Here is an 18,374-nt window from a genome sequence, read left to right on the forward strand (position 1 = left end):
CTCTATGTGTCAGCCCTGACATAGTCTGGCGACCTGTCCAGGATGTACCCTGCCTCTCGCCCAATGTCAGCTGGGATAGGCTCCAGCCCCCCGCTACCCTCAAGAGGATGAAGCGGTTAGAAAATGGATGGATGGATAGTAGTGGTGACATAGCTGTGGAAATTAAGCTCAAAGTCACTTTTATGCTATGGATATATTTTCTCAGCCAGTTATATTCTCTCCTCACCTGTGAAGACCCTGCATGATCATCCTTGCTGGCCTCTGGTCCACTGTCTCCTCCCTGACCCTGTTAACTTGCTTAATTTGCCTGGTGCCCTCTACTCATTGTGCATTTAAAGACGGCTTGGAAAAACACGTTACTACATGTTCAAAATGAATTGAACGGTTGTAACAGCTGTAGAAAGTGCGGGGGACAGAGGGCACAGATACGCGAAGTACGGGGGATATGTCCCACGCGTACCCGCGTCCGCTGCTTGAGCTAAATGTCAGCATGCTAACAATGACAATGATAGCATGCTAACGTTTACCTAGTCACCCATTTTTGACAACTGGGACAAATAACATCATACCAAAAACATAAAGCCCTAAAATTATAACTTATCAATACACTTATTCTGTTCATGGGGTGAAATCCTATTTCTATATTTATATTAATAAACATAATTTATAAAATCTTTTGATCTGCTATCTGTTTTGACTTGTAAACTTGCCCCGTGCCAGAAAACACACTTTTGCTAGCAAAGAAGCAAACTTTGAATAAAAAATGTGTTGAAATCCTTTAAATTCTCAAACTAACAGTAGGTACTTAAAACTTTGGAGTAAAAATGTACTGCTATAATTATCTTTTTTTTATGTATTTTTGTGAAAATGTTAGCCCTTTAAAGATGTGTCTCAGATGTTTGTTAGCTCCGTCAGATTTCTACAAAAACACAGAATCAGGCATGAAAGGAGTTGGCAATATCTTAAGGACTCCTGTCTTACTTCCTGGTTTTCAAAAAGGCAGGGATGTTGCTGAAATACTGGTAAGCATATTTTTTTGATGTACTCATTAAATGAAACTATCGAGTGTGTCTCAACCATAACATGTTAACTCCGTAGCCGTTCTAAATCAAAACTAAATAAGAATTTAAAAATGAGTATTTTGATTAGCATTAAGAGAACTCTAAGCAGCTTTGGAAAATAAGATGACTTCTTACTACAGCTAAAAATTTGAAATTTTAATTAATATATAACTTTTTGTCAACTCCACTTTGTCTCCATTTTTGTACAGTGATAGGAAGTGGAGACTCATTGTTCGTCTTTATTGGTTCACCATCTGAGCATGTTAGGAAGTCGACATTTATTAATCAGCACTCAACACTTAAAGCCTAGTTCACATTACACAATTTTCACCGCGATTTTGATGTCACAGAGGATCTTGAGAGTCACCTTGGGTAGGAGAATGAATGAATTGGCAGATAGTCTGACTCGACGAGTCCTCGTGAGTGAACAAGCAAGCCGCCCCCTCATCTACGACTGGGACTGGATATCTGGCATGCTAGAAAACTGGAGAAGTCTGACACGACTGACAAAGAGCATCAGCCAATAAGAGATGTCCCACGTCAGCACGCAAGAGGACGGAAGAAATGTAAGGAGGACAAGCCGCAGGGTTGCCAGGTCCGCTTATTAGCCGCGACTTTGGGCTTGTTTTTTTGTAAAGTTGCTTACAAATATTGGTAGTTGCGGGCTGCGTTTTTTTGGGCTTGATTCTAAAGTGGAGTTGCTTATTTGGGCTTGCTCTCTAAACATCGCCTTTCTCTATATCCATCACTTCTTTTGGGCTTGTTTCCATAGCCCTGGTTGCTTGTTTCTCTCCCAAGATCTGTCAACACTGACAAGCCGGCAAGCAACAACAACAATGGTGGCGTCCACAGGATCATGGGGAGCGCGTTGTGTTTGGACCCAGGCCCTGGAGGCAGATCTGATTCAACACTGGGAATAATATCCATGTCTTTACAATGTGTCGTCTCCAAGTTAAAAAACGTAGTTTTGGTGACATCACCGCGTTATGTGGGCCTCTGTCGGTGAGGGCTCGGTGGAGAAATCTTGTGGTGTGCACACACAGGTCGTAACGCAGTTGGCGAGACTCCCGATGACAGAAACACTTGTCGCCAGGTATGAACACTGAAAAGATTACGATAGTCTCTGCGACGCATTTTGTGGGGTGAAAATCGTGTAATGTAAACTAGGCTTGCTTAAGTTGTCACAATATCAGCCAGTTCCTAATCTCACATTTTTTCACCTGCTTCCCCCCCAGCCATGCCACTTCCACCTGTCCCTGGTTTTGACTTTTGACTGTTTTCGAGCTTGAGTAAACTTAAACTTTTTATTCTATTTATGTTCACAGAGTCATGATATTGGATCCAAACCTGTTTTTACTGAGCCTTTACATCAGGCATGTCCAAAGTCAGGCCCAGGGGCCAATCGTGGCCCGTAGACTGATTTTAAATGGCCCATGGCGTCTCAAAGTACACGTGGCCCACCACATAATATTGGTTAATAAAACAAGATCACTTTTTTCCATTCACTTCATGATGGCATCATACAGTTTGTAGACATACCCCACCCCAAGTGGGAACTACTCAGGAGGAACTAATGTGTTTCCATAAACAAAAAGCAGACAAAGAGTCAGCAAACAGCAGACAGTAGTAGACAGCAAGGGCTGCCACTTTCAGCAGCGGTGGAAAGTTGAATACTTTACACTGAAAGACCAAGCAGCTGGTTTGTCTCATTTTTTTGCTTTGTTGTAGATGGTCTTAATCTTGTGTGGCTAAAATTAGTCACCAGACTTCTTTGACAGAAGCACTAATTAGTCGGAAGAACGGTGAAAAACTCTGCAAGTGCATACTCATGCTCTTATTTGACTTTTGTTGTTGACTATTTCTGCAATAACTTCACTTATCACTGTGTTTGCTAATGTTAGAGTTAGCACTTGCTACTATGGGAGCTGCCATTACTGTTCTGCAAGCAATTGGCCTGCATTCGACATCATCACCTACAACCCCATCCCTGATTGGCCCAGTTGGACTGTAATTTCTGGAAAGTGTTTGTTACTTCAGGATGGTCTTACCAGGCTACTAGGCAGCTGTTTAGAGGAGTCCATGGCAGCTGATTGTTGGGACCAACTTTAAGGAGTCAGGGTGTTTATAAAGCTTTAAAATTTGAATCACCCGGCCTTTCCTAATGATGACTGTGAACCACCTGAGGAAGAGCATCACGCTCGAAACGTCATGCAAAATAAAAATTGCATACGGGAGCTCTTTTGGTGTGCGGATCGCTTTTTTCTTTTTTCATGCTTTTGATACTTTGTGATGTGCGTGTCCTATTCTTTATCATACTTTTGTGAACCACCTAATAAGCTAATTCAGGTCTGAGACCCTGATAAAAGTTGTCTTATAGCTCAAATGTCTTGGGGTGCCCAAACTTTTGCATGGTGCTATCCTTTTATTTCGCTCAAAAATTGTACAAACCAATGTAACACACTAATATTGCATAAAATGTTGACCAGGGGTGCCCAAACTTTTACATATCGTATAGCTGAGGCTTATGGGAATGCCATTATTTTTGCAGGTATGTGGTCATAAACCAAAGTACTGGACAAATGACTTTTGATTTTAAGATTATGGAACAACACAAAGTCAGACAGTCACCAACGTGATTACATTTCATCCTGATGGCAACATGAATGTCTGCAAAGAATTTCATGGCAATCCATCAAACAGTTGTTAACACATTTCACGTATTGCCTCAAATGTGTGCCTCATGGTGGCGCTGCATTAAAGGTTGGGGGATTATTAAAGTCATGTCATCATCTGGGAGAAATTGAATGGCTTAAACAACGAGCAAACCAGAGACACACTGCTAGTATGATTAAAATTCTCGTATAGAAATAGGATGCATTCTCCATTAACACTTTTTATTTAGAGCCCCACCTTGACAAATCATAAAAATCCAATAACCTGCCTGCTGACTGAGTACTTTCATTTTTGATACTTTCATTACATGTTGCTTATAATAATCATCCGCGTTTACAGGATGTTTTAAGACATACTTTTACTTAAAAAAAGAGAGATGACTGGTTGCTCTCTGTAATCAAACTTAGATCAAAAGCATGTGCCAGATGCTCACGGAGAGCAGGAAACATCAGGATACACAGGAAGCCAACTCAAGCACTCCAAAAATAATAAAAAATGATTTTACATGTTAAGTATTTCACATAATGGTTTTTGCTTCATTTCCTTCAGTGAAGGATGCAGACAGTTCTTAATGGTTTTGGTGAATGCCCCAGTCCCTGACCCATTTTTTATTCTTAGTCATGTCAGCTTTAGTCTGACTCATCAGACTGTGGCTATCAGCCTGCAACCCATGTGCTGATTTTGGCCAGTAATCTTTCTCAGACACTGTAGGCTAGAGATGCTTAGCTTGTTTTGCCTGGGAGCCACTTTTGCAAAATGACAGGAGGCCAGGAGCCAGTAAATATACAATCATGCCAGATCACAAGGGCAGCAGGCCAAGCAAAGCACCCCAGACATCCCTCTCCCCAGCAACGCTTTCCAGCTCCTACTGGGGGACCCCAAGGTGTTCCCAGGCCAGATGAGATATATAATCCCTCCACTGATGACTTGTATATAAATGATAACCCCAACAAGCTCCTTTGATGTTTTAAATGCACTCTGGCACCTTATTTACATTCAAGGTACCAAAAAAAAAACCTGGCACCCTATCACAGGCCAGATTTAGCCTGTTGGCTGTAAATTTCGCACTGCTTCAATCCATCCTGTCTGTCCTTAGAATCAGCACACACATTTTTCCTGTAATTATGTCCTCATGTCCACATGTTGATGGATTAGTTGCTGCTCTGTGAGGACACAGAGATGCTGCTGATAAAGACTACTAGACCACTTAGATCCTCAGAACAATGTCTTTTTACTGTCCAAAGAATGAGACTAGTGGGGAAGGGAGATAGCGCCTTTGCGGTAGCTGCTCCAAAGCTTTGAAATAGCCTTCCACTCTTTTTTTGTGATCAGTAGTTTTTATTGTTGAACAAGGCAAAACAACACATCATTACATCATACAGTATGTAGTCTCTATATACAGACTCTACATTCAGTGAATGTAGAGTCTGTAGGCAAACCCCGGAGATCTTGCCTCCGGAAGAAGAGCGGAAGAGCCCTGGTTTCCGGTTGCAGGCTGTTTGTAGTCCGCGTGATATTGACCAATCACGTTTGAGCCGGCTGCAGTTGTTGCCAGGTTAAACTGTCTGTGCGGTGAACTAACGAGGCGGAACATAATTGGCGTCACTGCAAACTCTGAATCCATCGCAATGGTTCAGCATATTTACTTATATATAAATGGAAGTCGGAAATGGAAATTCACCTCCTCTGCCCAAATCAAACCGGAATGCCAAAAAATCGGGGGTCTGCCCCCAGAGGCTGTATTGCTGTCTGCCGGAAGTCAGACGGCGATACAGCCGATGGGTTCCGAGAATGCATCATATGGCAGTGTAATATAGCTACGGAGCAGACAACACTGAGACTAGCAAAAGGAAAATACAAACTAACATAAAATAAACAAAAGCACAAAGATGATACGCAAGGCATATAAGAAGTTTCACTGGCAGATACTTAGGTTGTTACGTGGTTATTAACAAAGGTCTAAATGATTCCCTGGGATATGAGCCAAAATGTTAACATATATATTTGTCAGGGTCCATGAATAAAAGAGATGTATTTTCCACTTAGCGTGATATTTCTCCACCTGGTTGGTGAGCCTAAAAGAAAGGCCCTCGTATGCTGCCACAATACCCAGCTGGGAGAACCACACTAGCTGGTGGGAGGGTGATTGCCTTCCAGTCTGTAACTTCCTGTAGCTTCCTTCCCAGCATAAGGACTGTCTGGACCCAGTCTGCCTGAGCTGCAGGGAGAGCTTTAAGAGGGAGAGGGCCACCCATGTATGGCTGACCAGAATTTTTGTACAACTGTGCAGGACCACAGCATTTTCCAAAACTTGCTGAAATTACTGACTTCATCTTCCACTTCGTTGTAAGTGTGGGTCAGGGCTCCCTTAGAATCTAGAGCGGGTTTTAAGTGTTGGAAACCACTTCCACTACCTCAGTTCTGTTTTGGGACACCACTCGCCTAAACGTGAACACACACAACCAAGTGCAAGTGGGTATTTCTAGGGGAAGTGTGGGTATTGGGACAAACCCACTCTGTTCATTATTTTAAACTGCACTAGTCTTGTTCTAAGTTCCCTTGATATCTTCTTATAGTTCTTAAAGATGTTGTTCCATTTCTCCTCTGTATATAATATGAAAGATTGAGATCTGTCTCCCAGGCTGACTTCAAATTGGAGCCCTTGCTATTTGAGCCTTTAGGCAACAGGGAGTAATATTTTGAGGCCTTATGACCTGAACCAAATACCTTAATCACAAAGGAGTACACATCGGAGCTTGGAGGGGCTGTTATAGTAGAGCCAAAGGTTTGGGATAGGAAATGTCTAATCTGAAGATATCTCCAAAACTGTTACTGAGGGAGGCCGAATTGCTGTACCAGTGCTGTGAATGATTTCAGTATGCTACCCGCCATCATATAAATCACCCAGTACAAGAATACTCCTTTCAACCCACTGTTGCCAAAGGAATGGTTGCTTGCTTTATAAAAGAAATCTGTTGCAAAGCTTATCAAATTGTTTAAAATATTTAAGTGGAATTCTAACCGGGAGTGCCTGGAGAATATAATTAAACTTGGGTGCACAGGCCATTTTCACATTGGCTTTCCCCCACAGTGATAAGAAAAGAGGGGTCCATCTTTCAATATCTGCTGAAAATTGGTTAAACACAGGTTCAATATTGACCTTTACTAGGTCTGGTAATTTAGGGGGGGTAATGACACACAGGTGTTTGATGCCATTACGAGGCCAGGAAAAGTCTCCTCTCTGGAACATGGTCCTTGGGCAATGTAAGGTTAAAGGGAGGGCTTTGGATTTCAGCCAATTAACTTTGTAACCTGAACGGTGAGAAAATGTATGTAAAAATTGAAATAATGCAGGCAGTGAGTGCTCAGGCTCAGAGACAAAAATAACGATATTGTCTGTGTATAACATAAGCTTGTGGTTTGACTGACCAATTCGTATCCCAGGAATTGACAGATCCAGGCAGATGGCTGTCGCCAGGGGTTCGAGGGCCAGTGTGAACAGACATGGGGAAATACTGTCACCTTGCAAGGTCCCCCTTCCCAGTTCAGACCAGCCCATTAGTTAACCCTGCAGCTTTGGGATGGGTATACAGGAGTTGTATCCAAGTAATAAATTTATCGCTAAAACCAAATGACTCCAGGGTGAGAAATAGATAGAGCCACTCAACCCTGTCAAATGCTTTTCTGCATCCAGAGAGATGGCAGCTGCTGGGGAATTACCATTACGGCTGGTCCACATAATGTTAATTAGGCATCTGATATTGTCAGCATAGATGTGTTTGGGGATAAAACCAACCTGATCAGGGTGGATCAGGGTTGTGACAACTTTAATAAGTCTGTTAGACAGAAGCTTGGACAACACCTTCTCATCATAGCCAAGCAATGAGACAGGCCTGTAACTTTTACAATCCATTGGGTCTTTACAGTGGTGTAGTGGTAATTGATGAGGTGGGTGTACTACTAGGTAGATAGGTAGGTTACTGATGAGGAAGTGGGCATACTCTCCTGTATATTACAATGGCTTTTTAGCTGATAGGTGGGGATAGAAAAAGAAGTGGGTATACCCCGTATACCTGAGTATACCCCTCCACTACACCATTGGGTCTTTACCACTTTTCAAAATTACAGTAATAAGTGCCTCCATCATGACATAGCTTTCCACTCTTAATTAGAGTTGTACCAATACCGATACCAGTATCAGAAATGCCTCCAATACTGCCTAAAATGCGGCATTGGGTATCGGCGAGTACAGCCTATGACCAATCCGGTACCTCGTAATGCCTCAGGTCATTACACATACACACGCTACAGGCAAACGAAACGGAACGGAGCGGAGTTTAAAATGCATTCTACTGTAGCCGTTAAAATGTCTTTTTTTTTTTTACCAAATTGTGTGGCTGCACTTTAACCTGTGTCTCAATCTCTGTCAACACTGGATAATAATAATAAAAAAAAGTTTTATAATAATAATAATAATAATAATAATAATAATAATAATAAATTTTATTTAAAAGCGCCTTTCTTGACACCCAAGGACACTTTACAGTCAAAGACAATAAAACATCAACAGTGTTCAATCAAGATAACAACGTAACAGCACAAAAGTATAAAACACTGAGTTAACAATAAAATTACAAAACAGGGAAGACTAATTTAGAAAGTTGCGCTTTCAGTTGACATTTAAAAGAAACCAGGGAAGTGCACTGGCGCAGGACAAGGGGCAGAGCATTCCAGAGATGGGGGCCAGCAACACTGAATGCCATGCCACCCATAGTGCAGAGTCTGGAGGGGGGAATGGTGAGAAGATGTGTATCTGAGGAATGGATTTGTGTGGAAGAAGCAGCCAGACAGATAAGGAGGGGCCAAGCCGTGGACAGATTTGAAAACCAGAAGGAGTAGTTTGAAATGGATGCGATATTTTATTGGGAGCCAATGCAGTTGTTGAAGAGTAGGTGAAATGTGATCCCTGGGCCGTGTGTGGCAAAGAAGTCTGGCGGCTGAATTCTGAGCATACTGAAGTCTGTTTAACCTGTGGATGGGTAGACCAATGAGAAGTGAATTGCAATAATCTAACTGGGATGTAACAAATGAATGGATGAGAGTTTCTGCAACAGATTGGGAGAGAGAGGGGCGTAGACAAGAAATGTTTTTCAGGTGAAAGAAAGCAGTTTTGGTGATGTTCTTGATGTGTGTGTCAAAGGAGAGGGTGGAGTCGAACATAACACCAAGATTTCTGACATCAGTGACAGAGGAAGTGATGAACCCAGGGATGTTAAAGTAGAGGTGGGAGACCTTCACTGTTAGCCTTTTCCTTGCTTTTTTACAGTAACATACTGGCAGCACCGTTGCCTGCTTAATATTGTAAACGACTGTTACAGTAGTTATTGTAAATGGCTGCTACAGTATTAAGCAGGCAACAGTGCTGCCAGTATGTTACTGTAAACGGCTGCTACAGTAGTAAGCAGGTAATCGTGCTCCCAGTAAGTTACAGTAAACAGCTGCTACAGTATTAAGCAGGCAACAGTGCTGCCAATAAGTTACTGTGTAACTAAATACTTACAGTATCCTTACTGTTATACAGTTTTACAGTAAGAAATGTATTACTGAAAATATTGATGTATATTATTGAAATGCTGTGGCCTGTAGATTACTGTAGAAAAAAATATTTACAGTGATATGCAGTAAATTCAAATTCTTTATTTAAAACATTAAGAAAAAAATAGTACAAATTTCTCAATAAGAGTATACAATTCAGTTTCACTTAAAACAGTTGTACTGAATTAATTGTACTGAAATAGTACAACAATAAAATTCATAGGGTCATAAAATATGAACAATAATATAAAAGTCAACATAACTTTAAAAACATACGACATTAACAGATGCACCTCTGCTCTAACAAACTCGGAACTCGGAAAGGTTGAAAAATACCTCAAACAATTGGGGGAGCGGTTAGCAGGATGTTGGAAGGACTTCAGTGGAGAGTGTCTTTCTGATGTAAATGAAGGAGAGAGTTAGATGGAGAAGATGTGTTTAAAAATCACATAAAAAGTTGTTTTTGTTTTGAAGATTTTGTCTGGTGTTCAATATGATTTAGACAAACAGACATCTTTCCCCTGTTAACAAGGTCACATCACTGTATAGATGAAGATTGTTCTTCACAACCACACATTTCAGAATGCGTGAGATGGTTGGCAGTGTTCCTACTAGGGATGGGCATACATTATTCGATCATCAAAAATTAACGATCAATTATCGATTAATTGATAAGCGAGTACTTCAACAGAGAGAAAACAAAAGAGTGCAGTGTAGACTGTCGCCGCAAGAGAGCGCAGCTGCCCCGGTTTTGAGCTTCAACCGCCCAGGCCAAAGAGGAAGAATGGCGCACATGCGCAGTTCACCCTTGGGTGTTTACAACCGTTGTCAGCCAGAGGTTACAGGCTTCAGTTTTCAGCAAAACCTCCGTCTTTCAGTGGCGTATTTTTTTCAGACGCCTAAAGGGAAGCCGCTGAGGCTTTGGAGAGCGATGAGAGCCTCCGTCTGTTTATGACTTTTTGCCTGGCATAGTCGGCAGGGGGTCTCGTAGTCATGGCGGCCACGACTACGAGGCCCTGCCGCGACTATTGATCAAAATTATTTGTGATCGATCAAAAGCCTTAACAATCAATCATCGATAATCGAAAATTGATGCCCATCCCTAGTTCCTACCTATGAAATTTATAGATAGCATTCAAGTGTGTGTGTGTGTGTGTGTGTGTGTGTGTGTGTGTGTGTGTGTGTGTGCGTGCACAGTATACTTACCTAGTTCGAGGTCTTACATTCGAATTCTGTGAGGTGTCGGAGAAAGGTTGTGACGCGAGAATTCATAGCTGACGTCTTTCTTTTCACCACCGCTCCTGTCCTCCTGCTTGTGCCAACTTTAGCCATGCATTTGCTTCCCTCCTCTGGGTTGATTCTCACAAAGAATCTTTAAGACAAAAAACAAAACAATAAATTAGTTCTTCAAATATTTCTTGACCCTCTTCATTGATTTTGCTTTTTTTCTGAACTGATACAATACATGTGTCCTAGTACTCCACAATGGAACACCACAAGGAATCAAGTTCAAATAAAAATCTGAACCACTTAAAAGTACAGTACATTGTACACATAATTACGGTGGCCGGGAGGTGCAAACCAACTTTACAAAATGTGAAACACTTTTACAAAGCTTGAGACAAATTTACATTTTGGAAAACATTTTTACATATCATAAAACAAAATTGCATTACCATAACACATTTACAAGTCCCGAAACAAACTTACATTTCAGAAAACAAATTAACAAGACGTGAAACACTTTTACAAGCGCCGAGACAAATTAACAAGAGGCGAAACAAATTCACAAATACAATCTACCGGAAAGGGAACGTCCCAAATCCGGGGTTGACCTGGAAGTGATAATGGGAGTGGGTCAATTCGAGTTGTTGATGTCAATGGACGGAGGTGGACAGCGACCGAGTCATGTTTTGCCCGTTTTGTGGCAAACACATGAGCCGATTAACACGGTTTTGTTTTTCGTGTGGTCGGTCGTTAGAGTTTTTAAATGGCACCGACCAGACGGAAGGACAGGGGACATCTCAACAGCCGGACAACCCTAAACAAAGTAAGTGCAGCATAATGCTAGCTATCTTAAGTCTGTGAATGAAAGTGAATAGTGCTATTGGTTAGCGGCTGCTAAGTTTCTATTTTGAAACAGAACTTTGTTTATTTCAGCAGAAAAACCTTGCCCATCTTACAAACAGTTCCTGGAGTACAGAAGCCCAAAGTCAAAAGAGTGTCAGTCTTTTAACTATGGGCCGAAAGGAAGACACAGGGCTAAGGAAAGAAAACACGTCCAGGTAAGTTGTACTGACTGTCTTAGCTTATCAGTACTCGACTATCTGACATGAGATGACTCAGAAGTGTATCAGTATCATAGTTGATTCATCGTACAGATTAAAGTAAATTAATATATATATATATATATATATATATATATATATATATATATATATATACATACACATATATATATATATATATATATATACATATATATATATATATATATATATATATATATATATATATATATCTTTGACGCAGGCATCTGAGTGTATAGACATATTCGACTCACTGTGAAACTGGTAGCACAAATTAGACCATGGAGGGACACCACATTCTACATAATTTATGGGAAACACAGATGTATGTATATGTATGTATGTATAATCTTTTATTTTACCTGTGCATAATACATGAAATTAATCTTATCTGTGTTATTTTGCTAGATAAACATTGGATTGATGGAGCCAGATGGAACTGATGAAACTGCTTTAAAACCTCTAAGAGGGAAAACACTCCCGTTATTTGTGGACCCAGAGGTAGCAGCATCTGATGTACTGAAACAAGCTGTCCAGAAAATGAGACAGTTTAACAAGGACATGCAAGAAGGACCGTACGTCCTTTTGTATCCAGACTGCTCAGAGGTGGTCCATGTGCCTGGGTCAGAAAAGCGATTCAAATTGGCAGAGTATAAAAAGGAACTAGGAAAGCCATATTCCAGGATTACCTTTTTCATTTGCCTAGAAACACACTTTAAAGGAGGTTAGTGGATCTCATGATTCAATATTTTTTACATATTTTAGATACTTTACTGTAGGATACATGTACAGTATCTACATAATCTGTTGAATTTTTTGTTCTTACAGCAGTGGATGATACCTCAGACTCTGATTCTGAAATTGTCATTGCATCCAGGAGCACAGCTGAATTCAATCGAGCTGACACTGTGGTACATCAATTATTTATTTATTTTTTTAATACTTATTTATGTATGAATGTATTTATTGATTTATCTATGACAATACTGACAACCTTTCACCATTGATATATACTGTATGTGGTAAGGGAACAATTATGGAAGCTATTAAAAATTTTATTACAATTTATGCATTTCCTCTCAGGTTTTTGAACCACAAAACCAGAGTACTCCCAAACACAAACCTAAAGAAGAAAGGTAGGTACATTTTGGCATCTAGCATTTGTCAGGAACAAATAAATAAATAACAGATTTAATGAGAGGTCTTTTCTAGTGGTAATCAACCAATAGGAATCTTGGCTGTATTCGTAATGTCTACATTCTTAGATGACTGTTGTAGGCCTGAAGGACAGTACTAATTAATTTAATAATTTTATAATTTTTATCATGTTTCAGAGATGCACCAGGACATTCAGCAACAATTCAGTCTGGACAGGTAATAAGGCAGACTACAGCAGCCTGATGTTTCTGACTTTCAATATTGTTGTTTTGACATTTTAATTTGTTTTTCAGATAGTAATATCTGATACTGATGATATGGATCCACCTGAAACAAATCCAGACAAGACTTCTTGCTACAGGTAAGAAAAAAAAATCAGTGACTCACATAATTTTAATTTAACTCATGGGGAAGAAATTTGTTAGTAAGATGTTTTGACATGGAAATTGTTCCCAACAGTAAATACACAGACCTGTATGCACCAGGTGTGGAGGAAGAGGAGGAGGAGGAGCTGGTTGCAGTCAATGTGGAGAATTTCCAACACACAGCAGTGTAAAATTAGCTTTTGACTATGGCATTCTAGTGTTTTCATTGTGCAATATTTCTGGCATTTAAATAATTTTTGTAAAAGTGGCAAATTGTGCACTGTCTGGAATATCTATTAATTAGATCACTTTTGTCATTACAGGGAGGAGATGACATTACCTGACATTGTTGCAAACTTGTCACTTCCTATTGATCACAAAAGAGTCAGCAGGTTCAACATCTCAAGAGCTAATGTTTGGGATGGAGCAGTCAGAGGTTTCAAGCGTACAACATATTCTGAAACCTGTGACATGCTGGTCAGATTTACTGATGATGCTGGAGTTCCTGAGGAGGGAATTGACACAGGTGGTCCAAGACGAGAGTTTTTAACTCTGCTAATGAAACACCTGAAAGACCGGCCCATTTTTGATGGACCAGAAGGACATCGGTTCTTGGTCTACAATGCAAATGGTATGCATAGGGTTAGATGTGTACTATACTAATGGTTGGTTAATGATCATTAAACATATATTTCCCATGGCATATGCTTTTTCTGCAATATCTTAAAGTATATAATGTATTGTATATTTTAATTTTGCAATATGAATTCATTCACAGCTGTTAGGGAGGATGAATACTACCTGGCAGAAAAGATGATCGCAGTGTCAGTTGTACATGGAGGTCCAGGACCCCATTTCCTGTCAGAAGATCTTGTACATTATCTTGTCGGCCAGCCTTCGTTCAAATCAACAGTTAATTTAATAACTGATGAAGAAATAGGGAAAGCTTTGCAAGAGGTGAGAATAGCATAAGGCTACAGTGTGGTAGGGCAGAGTTTTACAGATTTAAGATAATGTTTACTTCCAATATTGCATACACAGAATTGGCTTCATTTATTAGTTTTTCATAGGGTAGGGTTACAACATGCTATGTATGTCACTGAATAAAAAATAGGCAAGGATATACAGTACATACAGTTATTTACTGGAGTGTTTATGCCCCCCCCCCCCCCCCTTTTTTTTTTTTTTATATATCTTTCAGATTGAGAATGCTGCTTCATTGGATGCTCTACAGGAATGCATCATGAGACATGGTGTATCTAAACATTTTTTTTCCTTGCAGAAGGTCAGGCTGCTGTGTCTGTGGAGGATGTTTTGATGTTTGCAACTGGGCTGACATCACTTCCCCCATCTGGCTTGGAACCATTGCCACGGATAGAGTTCCTGGATGATTCTCCATTCCCAATGGCAAATACATGTTCAAACTTGTTGAAATTACCACTCCTAGACTCATACAGTGTGTTTAAGTCACACATGGACTTTGGAATTCAAATTAGTCCAGGATTTGGCTGTTTCTAAGCCATATGACTAGATGACCCCTAGAGCCCAGACTTTAAAAATGGGGTTTGTTCTTTGTTGTTAAAGGTGGTTTTTATCATGTAAAGATATGTGAGATATATATATTTTTTTTGTCAGTTTTCTCAGCATTTTGACAGTTATTTTAGCTCCAGACTGTGTTAGCTCAAGCTGTGGTCTGTTTATGAATCGTTGTTTTAGATAAAATAAGGCAAACATGTATTTCAAGAGATTCTGTTTTCTATAATACAAAAATGTAATGTAATAAATAAACATTACTCATTACATTACTTTATTTTTTATTCATTTATTTCCCAATTTAAAATAATGAAGCTGTGGGTGACAGATTCAGACACTATGTTCTACCATTACAATAAACCTCCCTTTTTGATCAATTTCAATTCATAGCTGAGCAATTTCTTTTAGTTTCAGATACAGTTGAGTTGCAGACTGCCAGCACTCTGGCTTCTGTAATTGATTGTGCTCCATGGCAAAGTCCAAGTACTCCTGCATGTTTGGGTCCCCACATGGAGCTCTTAACAGGTGAGCCTCAGGAAAGGCATCCAGTTCAGCCTGTTCAATTTTAAATCCACAGTCTCTGGAGCCAAACCTATGTTAAACAGAAGACATAATTGCATTTATTTAAATTAAAGACAAAAGTAAAATAAATACAAATATTTATCTGCTACCAATGTATTACCTGTGAGGTAAGTAGTAGAGTTCATTGGGCACTCCTCCTGGACATGATGCTGTTCTGGAGGGGCGAATCCTGTGACTGTTCCACAGTCTCACACACTCATCCAAGTCCTTCTGAATAACATCACCAAAGCAGTATCTCAACAGACTCTGATGCTCGTGACTCCCGTTGAAGTATCCGGCATCTCTAAGGTCTGCAAATAGCTCCATCCAGAACTGACACCTATAGAAATTGATATAATAATTTTATTAATAATAATAATAATAATAATAATAATAATAATAATAAATTATAATTTCTAAGCATATACGCATGTTTGAAGAATGAAATCAAAGGTTATATATAATTAAATGACTTTATGAAGGCCCTTACCTTCCCTTTCTGAATATGGACCACCAGGACTCAATCCTCTGGTTGTTCGTGGATGAGCCATACATGTGGCTGGATGCTCCAGAGTAGTAGTCATTGTGGTGGTGGCGTAGGGTGCACTGAATTGCAGCCATGGTCCCGTTCTCCGTGCCACAATCAGTCCTCAGTCTCATGGGGATGACGCCGAGGTGTCGCACACATGACAGGAAATAGTGAGCGATCACTGATGGGTCATTATTTGTTGGTCCACATGCAAGCCACAGTACTTTACGTGAAAATCCATCGATGCACCCTGAAAGGGCCAAACCGAATGGCTTGAGTTTATCATAACCATCCGCGTGCCACATATAGTTCGGTCCCATGGAGTGGTAGGTTCTTCTTATAAACCTTCTGCGTGCTCTCCTCTCGCTCCCTCGAGGATTAAGGTCCCGAAGCAAATTCATCACATGATCCCTCTTCACTCGCAGACTGTACTTTTGTTTGAGTACCTGCCACATCATGCGGTAGCCAAACAGCTGTCCAGGTCCACGAAGTTTCAATCGGATGGCCCTAATTATCGCATTTGTAGAGGAGTAATCCTTTCTGCGATATAACCCGGCTTCATTCAGTTTACTTTTCAGTGACCTCAAGCTGATGTGTACACTGTGTAAACATGACATCATGTCCACGATTACAGCGTACGAGTGGCCCTCATTAAAATACTGTATGCACTGCTGTAACATATCTGGTCCGCCGGTCTGGTCCATGCCCCTTAAGCATTGTAGAGACCGACCACACGAAAAACAAAACCGCGTTAATCGGTTGTTGTCCATAAAACGGGCAAAACATGACTCGGTCGCTGTCCATCTCCGTGCATTGACATCAACAACTCGAATTGACCCGCTCCCATTATCACTTCCAGGTCAACCCCAGATTTGGGACGTTCCCTTTCCGGTAGATTGTATTTGTAAATTTGTTTCGCCTCTTGTTAATTTGTCTCGGCGCTTGTAAAAGTGTTTCGCGTCTTGTTAATTTGTTTTCTGAAATGTAAGTTTGTTTCGGGACTTGTAAATGTGTTATGGTAATGTAATTTTGTTTTATATGTAAAAATGTTTTCCAAAATGTAAATTTGTCTCAAGCTTTGTAAAAGTGTTTCACATTTTGTAAAGTTGGTTTGCACCTCTCGGCCACCGTACATAATAGTATAGCAAGAGTTTCAAGATTCATAAAAGATATACCATGCTCACGTGAAAGGAAAACTTTGGAACCCTGAGTCCAAAGACACCGAAGCACATGGAATAAAGGCAAAATATTAATTTATTGTGTAACTAACATTTTGACACAGAGGTGTGTCTTCATCAGAGTCGAGACTCTTGATGAAACGATAGTCACACAATAAATTCAAATTCATTTTCCTTCATGTCATGTCCTTGGACTCAGGCTTCTAAAGTTTTCCTTTAACATGGTTGCCTTGCCTTACTAACACCAAGAAGATTTGCCCTTGTGAGCTTGGCTGAAGCGCATTTTAGTTCTTCCCACGTCATTATCCCATGCTCACCTTTGGATCAACTCCAGTGTTGCGCAAGCCGACTCCTCGTACTCAACGTTGTAGATGTAGAAGCAACCGAAGGACACAGCCATGGCAGCAGCAAAACTGTGTTGGTGCTCCAGTGCATATGCCACTTTTCCCTCAATGCTGACCATCCACTGGTCAGCAGACAGTAGTGTCCTGCCTGAAATATACAAACCCAAGTTTAAAAAAATGATATGTTGAAACAAAAATATGAAGAAAAAAAAATATACATCAACACAGCACTTTGTATTTGCTTGCATTTTTTTTTTGCAAGACATTCTGTACACACAAAAGGCTTATTTATGTCAAAGGGAGAGACAGAGACCTCCTGGTGGATGTTACTGCGGTCAGCATGCTACATGGATGGGTTATCTGGTCAAAGGAGTGCTCTCTTGACACAGATTCACAGTAATTTGTGAATTAAATTTGAGACAAAAAGTTGTGGAAAATTTTTTTTGTAAAAAACGGTAGCAAAAACAAAAGTATTGTGTTTATAGTTTTGTTCAGTATGTACATTTTAGCTCTTTTTCCTACACTTGGATGTTTGAGCTTCACTGTGGAGAATAATGTATGTGCAGAGTTTGATACAATAACAATACATAAAATGCAGGTTCCTCAAAGCATAATTTGTGACATCACAAATTATGTGTAACTTGATTATTTGACTAAGCCTGGTCCAATTTTCACCTTTAAACAAGTGTAATGTGCACTGGAGGCTTCAAGTTTCACATTATACTTGTATAAATGAATTTTATAAAAATGTTTTGACTCATGATGTTGCTACTAATAAGCATAAAATATCACCACTGTGTGGCTCTTCAATTTCATACATACACATACACATATTTCACATGCGCACACACACACATATGTATATATACAGTATATATATATATATATATATATATATATGTGTGTGTGTGTGTGTGTGTGCGTGTGATTCCTCTAGGATTTTTTTCAGCAGCGGGGGTGGCGGGGGGAGGGGGTGAGAGACATGCCAAAACTGTAGGTTTCACAGCAAAGGCTAACAGTGTATGGAGTGTAGATGGGGAGGCAATGATGATGGCTTCTGATTTATCC

The 18,374-nt window shown here is 40.1% G+C and overlaps 1 protein-coding gene across 2 annotated transcripts; it reads left to right on the top strand.

The window, feature by feature from the left end:
• Positions 1 to 11,205: 11,205 nt before the first annotated feature.
• LOC117251931 (uncharacterized) lies at positions 11,206 to 14,966 on the top strand. Of its 2 annotated transcripts, none has more exons than XM_078167510.1 (10): positions 11,206 to 11,379; positions 11,490 to 11,614; positions 12,047 to 12,362; positions 12,467 to 12,549; positions 12,722 to 12,774; positions 12,973 to 13,012; positions 13,090 to 13,157; positions 13,256 to 13,348; positions 13,485 to 13,792; positions 14,444 to 14,966. In XM_078167510.1, the coding sequence occupies exons 1-10, from the start codon at positions 11,238 to 11,240 to the stop codon at positions 14,677 to 14,679; spliced, it is 1,464 nt and encodes a 487-aa protein (XP_078023636.1). In that variant the 5' UTR covers positions 11,206 to 11,237; the 3' UTR covers positions 14,680 to 14,966. The 2 variants fall into 2 exon arrangements, with proteins under 2 accessions (XP_078023636.1, XP_078023637.1); XM_078167511.1 differs by lacking the exon at positions 14,444 to 14,966 and adding an exon at positions 13,940 to 14,265.
• Positions 14,967 to 18,374: the final 3,408 nt, after the last annotated feature.

The sequence above is a fragment of the Epinephelus lanceolatus genome, chromosome 4 (genome assembly GCF_041903045.1).
Source record: "Epinephelus lanceolatus isolate andai-2023 chromosome 4, ASM4190304v1, whole genome shotgun sequence".
Taxonomy (NCBI): domain Eukaryota; kingdom Metazoa; phylum Chordata; class Actinopteri; order Perciformes; family Serranidae; genus Epinephelus; species Epinephelus lanceolatus.

What these genes read in the sequence shown, in the direction of transcription:
- LOC117251931 (XM_078167510.1), top strand. Translation starts at nt 11,238, where the DNA reads ATGTTTTGCCCGTTTTGTGGCAAACACATGAGCCGATTAACACGGTTT. An exon ending in GCCGGACAACCCTAAACAAA is followed by an intron (nt 11,380 to 11,489) that starts GTAAGTGCAGCA and finishes TGTTTATTTCAG; the next exon opens with CAGAAAAACCTTGCCCATCT. An exon ending in TCAATCGAGCTGACACTGTG is followed by an intron (nt 12,550 to 12,721) that starts GTACATCAATTA and finishes ATTTCCTCTCAG; the next exon opens with GTTTTTGAACCACAAAACCA.